Consider the following 14,174-nt stretch of genomic DNA (forward strand, 5'->3'; position numbering starts at 1 on the left):
GCTGAGACCATGTATAGACCATCGAGGCCTAAATTCCATTACCAAGTGGGATCGTTACCCACTCCCGCTAATCCCGGAGCTCCTCAATAGGCTCCAGGGAGCAAAGATTTTCACAAAGTTGGACTTATGAGGTGCTTACAACTTAGTCAGAATTCGTCCCGGAGATGAATGGAAAACCGCTTTTAACACCAGAGACGAGCATTACGAATATCTTGTGATGCCTTTCGGCTTATGTAATGCTCCAGCGGTGTTCCAGCACCTTATGAATGAGGTGTTACGGGACCTTCTGAACACCTGCGTAATCGTCTACCTCAATGTTGTGCTAGTCTACTCCCAGGACCTGCCTTCACACCGTCAGCATGTCCGTCAAGAGCTCCAAATACTTAGGGAGCATGGTCTGTACGCGAAACTTGAAAAATGTAGTTTCAAGAAGACGTCCCTGCCGTTCCTGGGCTACATAATCTCTGCAACAGGCTTTCAAATGGATCCTGAGAAAGTGGCGGTCATTAAGAATTGGCCCCGGCCGAGGGGCCTCAAAGCGTTGCAATGCTTTCTCGGCTTTTCCAATTTCTACCATCACTTTATTCCCAACTATTCCTGTATTGTGGACCCATTGATTGCCCTCACCCGAAAGGGGGCCAATGCGGTGGATTGGCCTGTTCCCGCCTGCCAAGCCTTCGAGGCCCTTAAGGAAGCGTTTTTGTTAGACACCTGCCTTTGTCATTCGGATCCCAGTCGGCCCTTTGTAGTGGAAGTTGATGCCTCCAAAGTGGCCGTGGGGGCTGTGCTGAGCCAGTACTCTGATTCTGGACAATTGTTACCTTGTTCATATTTCCTGAAGAAATTCTCGCTGGCAGAGAGCAACTACTGTGTTGGTGATAAAGAATTGCTAGCCGTGAAACTTGCCCTGGAGTAATGGAGACAGTGGTTGGAGGGAGCCAACCATCTGGTTACGATTTACACCGACCACAAAAACTTAGCATTCTTGAAGCAAGCCTAACGCCTGAACCCAAGGCAAGCTCGGTGGTTTTTTGATCGGTTTAACTTTACTCTACGCTACAAACCCGGCTCTAAGAATGTTCGAGCCGATGCGCCCTCGCACTCTTCTGAGGTCGAAGAGACTCCTGACACTCCCCAGTACATCTTGGATCCTGTAAAAGTGAGCCTCGCAACAACCTTGGTGTCCTCCCCCAAGGAAAGACCGTCGTTCCACGTCGCTCCCGGAGAGCAGTCCCCACTTGGGCTCATGACTCCTTCACTGGGGGCCATGCTGGCTGTAAAGGGACCTTGGACTTGTTCAACAGATTCTACTGGTGGCTGATGGTGAGACAGGACGTTCAAGCCTTTGTGGGCTCTTGCCCTACCTATGCTGTTCAGAAGCCGCTCATCGGGAGGCCCAGGGGCCTGTTACAACCATTACCCATCCCGGTGGAGCCTTGGACACACATCTCCACCGACTTTGTCGTGGACCTTCCCATCTCAGAAGGTAATTCGGTCATTTGGGTGACGGTAGACAGATTCTCCAAGATGGCGCACTTTGTCCCCTTGCCAAAGTTGCCTTCTGTACCTGACCTAGCCAATCTCTTCTCCCAGCTTGTCTTTAGACTTCACGGTCTTCCGCAGGATATAGTCTCCAATCGAGGACCACAGTTTACTGCTATATTGGAAAACCCTGTGCAAATGCTTTACTGTGCAACTTAGTCTTTCATCTGTGTTCCATCCCCATATTAATGGACAAACGGAACGGACTAACAGAACCTTAAAGACTTTTCTCCATTTGTTTGTGAATGAACGACAAGATAATTGGGCCAAGTTACTCCCGTGGGCGGAGTTCTCGTATAATAATCACACGCATGCTGCTACTGGAAGTTTGCCTTTCCTCATTGTCTATGGGAAGCAACTTCGACCGCCCTTGCCTTCGCCTGAACCTAGTGCACTCCCGGCAGTGCAACTTTCAGCCCGCCAGCTTCTTTCCTTATAGACTTCTATCCAGGAAAAGCTCCATAAAGCTGCCCAGTCCGCCAAGAAATGGGTGGATAGGCATAGTCAGCCAGCGCCTTCCTTCCTGGAGACCTATTCGCAATCCAGGATTCCCTGTCCAACAAGGTAATCCTCATTCAAACAGATAACCAGGTAACGATGTGGTACCTCAGTAAGCAAGGGGGCACAGGCTCTTACCTGCTATGCCAGACCGCGTCTGGCTTAGTACTAAGAATTTACAGCTACGAATCCCATCTCGAAGACTAGCTCCGAGATTCTGTGGGCCTTTTCGAGTCGCCGAATGAATGGGAGCAGTCTCCTACCGACTACGCCTACCCTCCTCCATGTGCATACATGACGTGTTCCATATGTCATTGCTGAAGCCTCTTGTTTTATCCAGATACCACTCCCGGGCTCCTGAGCTGTTGGATCCTTCAGTACTGGACGATGTTATGTATCAAGTGCGTGAGATCTTGGATGTCCGGTTTCATCAACGATGCTGGGAGTACTTGCTTGCCTGGGAGGGTTGTGGACCCGAGGATAATTCTTGGGAACCGGCCCGTAACATCCTTGACAAGGACTTATTACGGCAGTTCCATCTGGACCACCCAGATAAACCTGAACCGGCTAAGAGGGGGCATAAGAGGGGAGGTACTGTTACGGTTCTGGCCGTGAGCGCTGCGACCAGACCCTTACCTCGTGCTCCTGGTGCTCCTGGACTGGTTCCCGCTTCTGGAGGCCTGGTTTGTGGCCTGTTCGGCGGCGTCCCTGCGGGGGAAGCCTCCCATGGACGCCCTACTTCTAGGCGTGCGCGCGTGCCACTTGGGCACTTTTCTAGGCCGTTTCCTGCCAGTGGTGACTCCGCCCAGTTCCTGACGTCAGACGCCGCGGCCTTGATAAGCCAGCCGCGGACAGTCAGTCTTGGCCTTGCATCGGGTTTACCTCCTGGTTCCCTGTTGCTTCGTGCCCCGGAGTGAGTTGCCTTGGTATTCGCTCCGTTCCTGCTTGCCTGCTACAGTACCTGCTTGGTTCCTGTTTGCCTGCTACAGTACCTGCTTGGTTCCTGCTTGCTTGCTTCAGTACCTGCTTGGTTCCTGCTTGCCTGCTACAGTTCCTGCCTGGTTCCAGTACCCGAGTCTTGCTACAGTTCCTGCCTGGTTCCAGTACCTGAATCTTGCTACAGTTCCTGTCTACTGTTCTAGTCTGGTTCCAGTTCTCAGTCCTGATCATCAACCCGCCTAAGACCCAGCGGCCGGGCCCCTACAGGCTCCTCCCTGGGGGGCTTCGGCTTCCAAGGGTGAAGCTGCCTAAGTCCCAGCGGCTGGGCTCCTACGGGCTCCTCCCGGGGGAGCACCAGCTTCCAGGGTGAAGAGCACCTCTACGCCCTGCCTGCCACATACTAGAGACATTGAACACCTATCCCAGTCTCCTGCAGGTCAGCCCAAGGGTCCACTAAATTAAGACTCCATAACAATAATAAAAATAATACATCAATAAAATGATTGTGTCTTACAGTATGTATATGCTTTATCTATATTTAATTATGGATGTTATGTTGCACCTGACAGGGAAAAAGTTTCATCAAACCTGCAGATTTCCTAAATAAATAAATAAAACAAATACAACCCTAAAAAACAGATATATCTATACATACAAAATGCATTAATAATCTAGAACCAGGTTCAAGCCACCCCAGTCTCACTAGGCAGGAATAAAGTCACAGTCTACAAACATTTCACAGAGCTAATGCACTTAATGACCCACCATAGCAAATGCTCATATAATCTAAACCCACCCAACATCCCAAATAACTACCAAAGTCCCAAACTTGGTCGTCTATCTTTACACCAAATAATTAATTCTAACTACATGCTTAGCTCCTGGTCTTGTCCCTTTCTCCTTAGTTTAATCTTGCTGGTGCGGATGGGATGGGGAGGAGAGGGAAGGGAGAAACTGGTGGAGATGGACTGGGGAGGGCTGGGAGATTGAATGAGACTATTGGACAAGGGTTGGGGAAGGAAGGGGAGGAAGGGGAGGAAGACAGAGAGATAGTATGGTAGGGATGGGCTAGGAGGAGACACTGATGGGGATGGGTTTTAACACACAGAAGTAATGGATTCAGATGAGAAAGACTGGTGGGGATGAGCTGGGGGAACGTTGATAGTGACAAATTCCGGGAAGAAAGATAAATGTGGGAATGGGCTGGGGAATAAATGAGAAAGACTCATGTAGATGAGCTGGTGATAGAGAAAGACTGGTAGGAATGGGCTGGGGACAGAAAGAGTGATGGGAACAGGCTATGGCAGAGGAAAGAGAATGATGGGATGATCTAGAGGGAGGGAGAGACTGATAGGATGGGTTGAGATAGTTAGGAATGAACTAGAACATAAGAACATAAGAACATGCCATACTAGGTCAGACCAAGGGTCCATCAAGCCCAGGATCCTGTTTCCAACAGTGGCCAATCCAGGCCATAAGAACCTGGCAAGTACCCAAAAATAAGTCTATTCCATGTTACCGTTGCTAGTAATAGCAGTGGCTATTTTCTAAGTCAACTTAATTAATAGCAGGTAATGGACTTCTCCTCCAAGAACTTATCCAATCCTGGGGTTCTCTTAACTGAAAGTTGTTAAGGGGTCCACACAACAAACAAATTAAGGAACCCCAGATGTAGTTAATTCAACACCCCTGTGTTTTGTTTTTGATAATTTATAACAATATGCAAATCTTGTAAGCAGGGCACACTCACTTGCAATCATGATAGTCTTGGAGTTTCCACCGAGACTGTCCTTCAGTAGCCAGGTCAGGACAGAGTCTCGGTATGGAATGTAAGACTGCCGCCTGGAACCACCAAAGCTTCCGCCAGAATGGCTGCCTGGAGTATAGCTATCCCCATCACTTGCAATGGTATTTATGCTCTGGCAACTGCTGAACATCTGAGAATTTTGTGCTAGGAAAAAAAAAATTATAAATAAATAAAAAATGTGTACTCTGACAAGATGAACAAGCTCTGTGACCATTATTCAACAAAATTCTAAAACATACAAAACATCAGCATAGGAGTAAATCTAAGCAGAAGAGCATCACCATCTGATGTTCCGTCATTTAAGTGGCCAAGGACCTTTGCAAAACAGAAGCTTTTCTGTTTACATTGGCAATTATATTTGTAAGGTTCTTTTTCTATTCCGAATCCCAAATGTTAGAATGTACTATAGTACACTTTTACCTACATTAAATATGTGCCTACATGTAAACCGTTGCGATGGTATTTAACTTAGCAACGGTATAGAAAAGTTTTTAAATAAATAAAATAAATGACAGAGATTTCAATTTTTGAAGAGAATTCTGGCACTTTATAAAGTGGAATCTTTAGCATCCAAACAGAATGTATTAGGTACTTGACTGAATACAATTTTGAAAAAGAAAATTTGATAGTAATCCAGTCTTAAAATTCCATCTGTTTTGTGCCCTGCAACCTAGGCAGTCCAATTTTAGCACATCTATTCCATTCATAAGAGCAAGGCACAAAATGACATAATAAACTACTCCAACTCAGAGGCAGAAAATGGACACACCTGATAGCTTCATATCTGGGAGTTTAAAACCAGCTGGCAAACTAGTTTTTAAAATTTCATAAATTTTATTGAAAATAGTTTTTTTCAGCTACATATACAATCAATCAAGAACATATTGTCAAACATGCCAAGAACAGAAAAAAATATATATGAAAATGAATATTCAAGCAATTAAATTTTGATTACAAAAAAGAAAATAAAAGACAAAGAAATGATAACTTCCCATTTCATATACAAACTGCATCATAAAAACAAAAACAAAAAAACCCAACTTCAGTATCCCCATCAAAATAAAGCCTGGAATGTGATCCTCAACCTAGAGAACTACACAAGTGAATTGTCTGAATTATCATGGCTGCTTACCCTGTAAAAATGTTGCTAACAGTAATTTTGTTATGTGTTTGGCAGTTGCTTAGTTTTGATTGTAAATATTACTACCCTTAATATAATGCTTGGGGGTAATCTGCACGGAGTGGCAGTTACTACCATAAAAAACTTGCTAGGCAGACTGAATAGACCATTTGGTCTTTTTCTGCCATCATTACTATATTACTATGTTATACATAACAGACAGACTCCTATCACCTTGCCCAGCTCGTCTAGTAATTTGGAGTATGAGAGGTCTTCTGGCAGTGAAGAATGCTCCAATGGACCAGGCAGGGAGGGCCTGAGGGATTCCCCATAGACCTTTCCCTTGAAAAGAGACATGAAGACATACTAATCTATGACCTCAGTGATGATGAAGTGATCGGAGAGGGGTCTTTAGTCATCCCAAAGGGGAATATTTTCATTGCATGCTTGAGATGGTGGTGACCTGTGCTTCCTTCTCAAACTGGTTAGATTTCTCCAAAGACAGGATTGGATGGGGGCTATATCTACTGGGAACTCTGATGGGAGCTCCCAAAGTGTGGAGACAAGAGGGGCTTCCCCTTGAGGGAACAAATCCACCACCCTGGATAGGGTGCTCTTCTGGTTACTTCCTGACAGTGAGGCAAAGCAAATCTTCACCAATTTAGCTATCTGGTCTATGGGTTGTTGTGTCCTCTGATCCAGAGTTCAGAAAAACACACCCGCTTCTCGTACTAGTATGATGTCATCCTCCTGTGAAGCTCCTAGTAGACTCCAGAAGGGAGCCCCCTCCTGGGTTAAATGCACTGGCAGCTGCATAGAGACCAGAGGTACAAGGGAGCATATTAGAGTCTCTAAACAAAGTCCTCAATCAAGGAGATGGGATGGAGATAAGGATGTCAACATGGAAGGATATAAGTGCAGTGAATCACCTTCAGGGCCCCTCAAAGACTGTTCCTGTTTTGTTGGAGCCAGGGACCTGTGTGCTAATTGCGCCAAGGCACAGAGCATAAACTGTTCTGAGGCTGCATGCGTCAATGAAACAAATGGCTGAACTGGTTGAAATAAAGCTTGAGCTGAGGCTGATGCATCAATGGCATTGAGGGCTGGTGCTTTGATGATGCCGAAGCTGATGCATTAATGGAGCTGAACCCGACTTAGGCTTTGGCTGTGTGCCGCAGCTTAAATATATAGGGGTACATTTTAAAAGACAGTGCGCTCGAACCGGATTTTATAAGATACGCGCATAGCCGCGCGTATCTTATAAAATCCGGGATCAGCGCGCGCAAGGGGGGTGCACATTTGTGCAAGTTGCACGCACTGAGCCCTGTGCGCACTGCCTGTTCTCTCCGAGGCCACTCCGAAATCGGAGCGGCCTCAGGGGGAACTTTCCTTCCACCCCCTCGCACCTTCCCTTCCCTTACTTAACCCACCCCCCCGGCCCTATCTAAACTCCCCCCTACCTTTATCGCACAAGTTACGCCTGCTCGAAGCAGGCGTAACTCACGAGCGCCGATGGCCCGTTGCTGCGCCATCACCCAACCCGGGGGCTGGTCCGGAGGCCTCAGTCACGCCCCCAGAACGCCCCCGGGCCAGCACCATGCCCCCCGGAACGCCCCGAACGTCGCGCTGCCCCCCCCCCCCCCCGACACGCCCCCGACACGTCCCCCTAGCAAAGCCCCGGTACTTATGTGCGTCCTGGGGCTTGCGCGTGCTGCTGAGCCTATGCAAAATAGGCTCGGCGGGCGCAGGGGTTTTTTTTAAGGGTTACGCGCTTAACTTACGTGCGTAACCCTTTTAAAATCCGGCCCATAGTGCTTTTTCTCTTGTACTCCAATTAACTCCACAGGGCATTTTTGTCAAAGGGCTCACTGACCCTGTGCAAAATACTTTTTCATCTTGCTCAACCTGGCACTGCAGCATATCCAGACGTCAGTGCTGCAAATGGAGGAGCTTTGTTTGAGAAGTTTCTGCTCTGAACGGTAAAGCTTTTCCATCTTCCAGGTCTTATTCCTCCGGGACCTTGGTAACATACAGCCAGTCATAGCAGTTGTCTGGCCCAGGCATTTTTAACAAATAACGGGGCTGTCAATAATGGAGATCTTGGGGCCACATACACAGTCCTTGAAGACACTGAAGGTAGCCTTCTTGGATTTGGACATTCTTTATCTTTTTTTATATTAAAATTTTTTTAGAAGTACTGATAAGTGCTGTTGAGGGGATGCTGAGGCAGTGAGGCAACTAGAAAAGAGTTTGAAAGGGAAAAAAACAAACTACAAAGAAACAAAAACAGATAGCGTGTACATATCCATGTGGAAGCTCACACAAAAAAAAAATTAAGGGGCTCACAAAGTAGCGCATGCGAGGGCACTCCTGCACATGCTCAGTAGAGCAAACGCTCTATGAGCTTGGGGAGATGAGACTGTTCGGTACTGTTGGATTACATCGTCCAAGTATACTGACTAATTCAGCCCTGCTTGTCAACTGAGAATCATAATTAAATCACTAGCACAGTCCAACCACATCTTTGTACACTATGGGGTCGATTTTAATATCTGCGCGCATATGGACACACTGATTTTATAACATGCATGCACATGTTATAAAATGTGATGGTTGCACGCACATGTGCGAGCAGCCTGTGACTCGTGTGTGTGTGTGTGGGGGGGGGGGGTGTTTTACAATGCAACGCGCAGCGATGCGAGTAGGGCTAGTCCAGTTCCCTATACCCCTATCTAACCTTCCTACCTTTTCCCCTCTCCTCCATGACCCTACCCCCTACTTAACTCTTAGATTTTTTTATTTTTTACCTTGCTGCTCCTTCAGAGCAGCAGAAGATTCTGTGCCCTTCCCCCGCCCAGACCACACCTCCTGGCCCGCCTCTTTGGAGAGGCCCAGCACTTCTACATGTAACAGGGTTTATGTGGGTGGCCAGGCCCTTCCAAAAATGCGCATGGCCCAGCCATGCGCGTAAACCCTCGTTTTTACATGTGTGGCCCTTTTAAAATCGGGCCGTATATTGAGGAAAGGTCTCCAAACTTGTGAAACATTAGGATATAGTTAAGTTAGTTTATAGTTTTTTTATTCTATTTGATTGATCATATTTCTTTAAAAAAAAAAAAAAAAGTCAATGTGATTGTCTCTAACCTGATACATTAGCTTTTCCATTCCATAAATGTGCCTATTTAATCTCACTATAGTTATCATGGCATTTGCTTAATTACAATACATGACTATCACAGTTTAGTTAATACCACGGCATGCATTTCCACAGCAGGAAACAGCAAAGATTACTAGCTGCAGTAACATCCACATATTTAAAACCCCTCGACTAAGGAGCAGATGTAATAAGACCCATGGTGAAATCTGCTCTATTTTTCAGCACACATGGCAAAAGCAAGTGCCTTTGCAGAATGCAATAAGGGGATAGCAGAAATATGTGCAGAAAATCCACATAAAACCAATATCCACGCAGATATGATTGGTAAAATGCTTGTTGAAGGCCCTATGCAATAAACCATGCATAAACCCGCAATAATGTGGTGACCTGTGATTGATTCTCAGTTTAAAGTTTTTCCCCTTCATAAGACAGTGAATAAGTGGTCTGGGAATGGAGCTGATGGTGGGCAGAGCAACATCTAACCCCTTTTTTATATGTCACTGACTGCATCGGAGCTATAATGGCGGATACAAGTGAGCAGGGGAAATGCAGCAGAGATTTGGAAGGGGCTACAAAAGCATTCAGCATTTCTGACATGTGCATGTTCCTCTCCGACCTCTCTTCTGGCTTCTGCTGCTTAATCTTTTTACCTCCAGACAGGTGCTTAAACTTAACTCCTGCCCTGACCCAGGTGCTAAAAATCCTGCTTAAAAAAAACCTAGACTAATGCCAGCGCGGCTTTCTACATTGCCCATGAATAGTTAATATCTTCCTTTGCATGGCATTAGCATGGACTTGCGCTAAACTAGCGGCGGCTTTTTGAGTTGGTCTGTGCGTGCATTTTTTCTGTGCTAACCACGTTATTAAATACACATGTAAGATCAGCGCGGGAAAATGCCCAAAAACCCAAGGCAGGTCTACTGCAGCTTATTACATCGTCCCCTCAGAATATTAAAAAAGCGCTAGCCCTGAGTTAGGAAGTCCCCTCTCCCAGCAAAGGTCCCCACCCCCAGCAGCCCTCCCTGGCACAATAACCATTCCCAGAAAACCTTGCCCCTACCATTCTAATATCCAAAAAAGTCCTCCCCTCCTATCGGCTCAGAAATCTCCTTATCCCAAGAAGTTCCAGATCTGCACATGCAAAAGGGGAGCCTTGGGTCAGCCTACACCATTTTGAATTACAGTACTGGCAGAGCAGAAGCAATTGGAGATCGTGTCTGCCTCATTATGAACCCAGGGACTCCTTGAAGTAGGGGTGTGCATTGATAAAACTTTTGGTTTGATTTCTTTCATTTTGTTACTCCCACCCCCTTTTTTTTTTTTTTTTTTTAGTTTTGTTACGTTTTCTTTTATTTTTTAAACTTTTCATTTAGTGCGCACTGTTTGAGTTAGTGCGAATTATTTGAATGTTATTAGTGCACACTAAATGAAAATTTTTTTAAAACATGACATTTTGTGAATGTATTTCAGTTTAGAAATAATATGAAACAAAACAGGCAATATTGTTGAGCCAGCAGAATGTATACTGGCTGTGCTTTGGGGGTGGAGGGTTTAATCTTTACACAGGGAGAGAACTTCCTAACTCGAGACTGGCTGCCCACTTTAGCAGTCATAGCCCAGAGTGGCTAGGGCTGCTGCTCAGCCAGAGAATTTCAGCAGCATCTCTAGAGCTGTAGTTATTTTCATTCATCATATTAATAAGCTCATTTACATTTTAGTGCCGGGAACTGTGTAAAACATTTACTATATTATGTTAGTGCTTTAACTGTGCATTAGCGCTGTTTTAACGCATATTAAAGCATGCATAAGCATGAATGCAATTCAGTAAATAGGCCTATTAAACAGACTAGTGGCTAGCAGAGTTGTTTACCTATAACAGATGTTCTCCCAGGACAGCAGGTTGTTAGTCTTCACATATGGGTGAAATCATCAGGATGGAGCCCTATCATGGAACACTTTTGTCAAAGTTTCTAGAACCTTGATTGGCACACTGAGCATGCCCAGCATGGCACTAACCCTGCATCCAGCAGGGGTCTCCCTTCAGTCTTGTTTGTAGCAAAAAGTATGAATGAAAAATAAAATAAAATGTAAGCGAACACAACTCCGCGGGGTGGCGGGCGGATTTCGTGAGGACTAACATCCTGCTGTCCTGGGAGAACACCTGTTACAGGTAAGCCACTCTGCTTTCTCCCAGGACAAGCAGGATGGTAATCCTCACATATGGGTGAATAGCGAGCAACAGGATGCCCAAATAGAGTGAACCAAAAGCACCCAACGACATGCAACAGGCACAACAACAGGGGTGCTGTTAGTTATGAGGGCAGTCTGAATTCCACAGTGGGTCACAGGTAGGAAGTTGGGTCATTGAACTGGAAACAAATTACGTAGTACAGACTGGCCAAAGATGGAATCTTGCCTGCCAGCCTTATCTAGACAATATTGAGCTGCGAAAGTGTGGAGAGAACTCCATGTGGCAGCTCTACAGATGTCAGCAATAGGTATGGAACGGAGGTGTGCCACTGATGTTGCCATGGCTCTGACCGAATGCGCTTTTACGCATCCCTGTAGTGGAAGGAATGCTTGTTAGTAGCAGAAGGTAATACAGTCTGCCAGCCAGGTGGACAGGGTCTGCTTACCCACCAGAACTACCAGTTTGGTTTTATCAAAAGAGATAAAAGGTTGGGTGGAATTCCTATGTGCTGTAGTGCAGTCCAAATAAAAGGCAATCGCATGTTTACAGTCCAAGGAATGCAGTGCCCGCTGGGTGTGAGTGAGGTTTTGGAAAAAAGGTAGGAAGTATTATGGACTAATTTAAGTGGAAATCAGAGACTACCTTTGGCAGAAATTTAGGGTGAGTGCATAGTACCACACAATTGTGGAGAAATTTGGTGTAAGGTGGGTAAGTTACCAGTGCCTGTAGCTCACTGACTCTGCGAGCCGATATTATAGCAACTAGAAAGAGCACTTTCCAAGTGAGATGATGGAGCTCGCAGGAGTGCAGGGGCTCGAACGGAGGTCGCATGAGCCATGCTAGTACAACATTGAGGTCCCATGCCGGAATTGGAGGACGCAGTGAAGGCTTCAATTGTAGCAAACCTCTCATAAAGCGCCCTACAAGGGGTTGCGCTGAAATCGGGGCATCTCCTATACCTTTGTGGTAAGCGGCTATGGCGCTGACAAGCACTCGGATGCAGGAAGTTTGGAGGTCAGACTTCAAGAGGTACCAGAGGTAGTCCAGGAACCTTGTTGTGGGGCAGGAAAAGGGATCTATTTCCTTTGTCGTGCACCACAAGGAGAATCTTTTCTACTTGGAACAATAAGATTTCCTAGTAGAAGGCTTCCGTAAAGCTACGAGGACCTGGGACACATTGTCAGAAAGGTTAAGGGATTGTAGGATCAACCTTTCAACATCCAAGCCATCAGAGACAGGGAGTGGAGGTTCGGATGACGCAACAGTCCGTTGTTCTGCGTTATTAGAGTTGGATCTGTGCCCAGGCGAAATGGTTGTTGGACGGAGAGGTAGCGTAGGATGGGAAACCAAACCTGCCCCGGCCAGTAAGGGGCTATGAGGATCATTATGCTCTGGTCTTGTCGCAACTTCACGAGAGTCTTGTTGATGAGTGGAAGTGGAGGGTAGGCATATAGAAGACCTGTTGACCACTAGTGAGTGAAGGCATCCCTTGGAGGTGTCTTGTAGAGAGTAGAATTGGTTTACTTTGCATTTGTGAATTGATGCAAAGAGATCTATGTGCAGGCGGCCCCACTGGCAAAAAATCATGTTCGCTATAGTGGGAATCTAGTGACCATTCGTGGGGATGAAAGGTCCAGCTGAGGTTGTCCGCCATCACACTGTCCACGCCTGCCAGGTAGGTCGCTCTCAGTAGCATAGAACAGAAGAGAGCCCAGGCCCAGATCTGCGCTGCCTCCTGGCATAGCAGGTAAGAGCCTGTGCCCCCTTGCTTACTGAGGTACCACATCGTTACCTGGTTATCTGTTTGAATGAGGATTACCTTGTTGGACAGGGAATCCTGGATTGCGAATAGGGCACACCATATCGCCTGGAGCTCCAGAAAATGTATCTGGTGCTTTGCTTCTTCTCTGGTGTAGGTTCCCTGGGTTTGTAGGTTGTTGACATGGGCTCTCCAACTTAGGTTGGAGGCATCTGTGGTTAATGTAATCTGAGGATACGGGGGTTGAAGGGTAGTTCTATTTGAAGATTGGACACCTGTATCCACCAAGCTAGTGAGAGTCGAAGTTGGTTGGTGATATAGACAATGTGGGATAGATCTTGGTGTGATTGGGACTACTGGGACTTTAAAGTCCATTGTGTTACTCTCATGGCTAGTCGAGCCATTGGGGTAACGTGAACCGTGGATGCCATGTGACCTAGCAAGGTTAGTAGGTGACGAGCTGTGGTGGTTTGGCGAGTCTATACTGCTTTGGCCAAGGTTATAGGTGTGCGTGCTCGGTCATTTGGGAGGAACACTCGGGCTTGAATTGTGTTTAGATCTGCTCTGATAAACGAGAGGGTGCGTGATGGAGTCAGATTTGACTTGGGATAGTTTATGAGAAACCCCAAGGACTGTAGCAGTTGTATAGTAAGAAGGAGGGATTGAAGTACTACCTCCTTGGATGGACTCCTGAGTAGCCAATCGTCTAGATATGGATAGACGTGTATACTGCGCTGCCTTAGGTAAGCTGCTACTACTGCCAGGCATTTTGTAAACACACGGGATGCTGACGCTAGGCTGAACGGTAGCACTCGGTATTGGAAATGCCTGTGACTGACTATGAATCTGAAGTATTTTCAATGAGAAGGGCATACTCCTCCTGAAGATCTAGAGAGCAGAGCCAATCTCCTTGTTGCAGGAGAGGGAGCATGGTGCCCAAGGTTACCATTCTGAACTTTTCTTTGCGGAGATGTTTGTTTACGGTGCAAAGGTCCAGTATAGGACGAATGCCACCTGACCTTTTTGGAATAAGAAAATATCGAGTAGAACCCTTTTCCTCGTTGCAGTCGGGGAACCGGTTCCACGGCACTGGACTGCAGGAGGGTCAAGTGTTCTGCCTCGAGAAGTGGCGTATGGTCGGTTAAACTCCATGCCGGATGT

General features: G+C 46.5%; 1 protein-coding gene across 2 annotated transcripts in view; it reads right to left on the reverse strand.

Moving 5' to 3' along the window:
* STARD9 (StAR related lipid transfer domain containing 9) overlaps positions 1-14,174 on the reverse strand; it is a 432,822-nt gene that overhangs the window by 213,901 nt on the left and 204,747 nt on the right. For both annotated transcript variants that reach the window (XR_003856299.1, XM_029598695.1), the window contains exon 12: positions 4,730-4,930. Coding sequence is in view for 1 of the 2 variants with exons in the window: in XM_029598695.1 (XP_029454555.1) it covers positions 4,730-4,930 (201 nt within the window). In the remaining variant the exon portion in view is untranslated. The remainder of the gene's footprint in view (positions 1-4,729; positions 4,931-14,174) is intronic.

This window comes from Rhinatrema bivittatum, chromosome 4 (assembly GCF_901001135.1).
Source record: "Rhinatrema bivittatum chromosome 4, aRhiBiv1.1, whole genome shotgun sequence".
NCBI lineage: Eukaryota > Metazoa > Chordata > Amphibia > Gymnophiona > Rhinatrematidae > Rhinatrema > Rhinatrema bivittatum.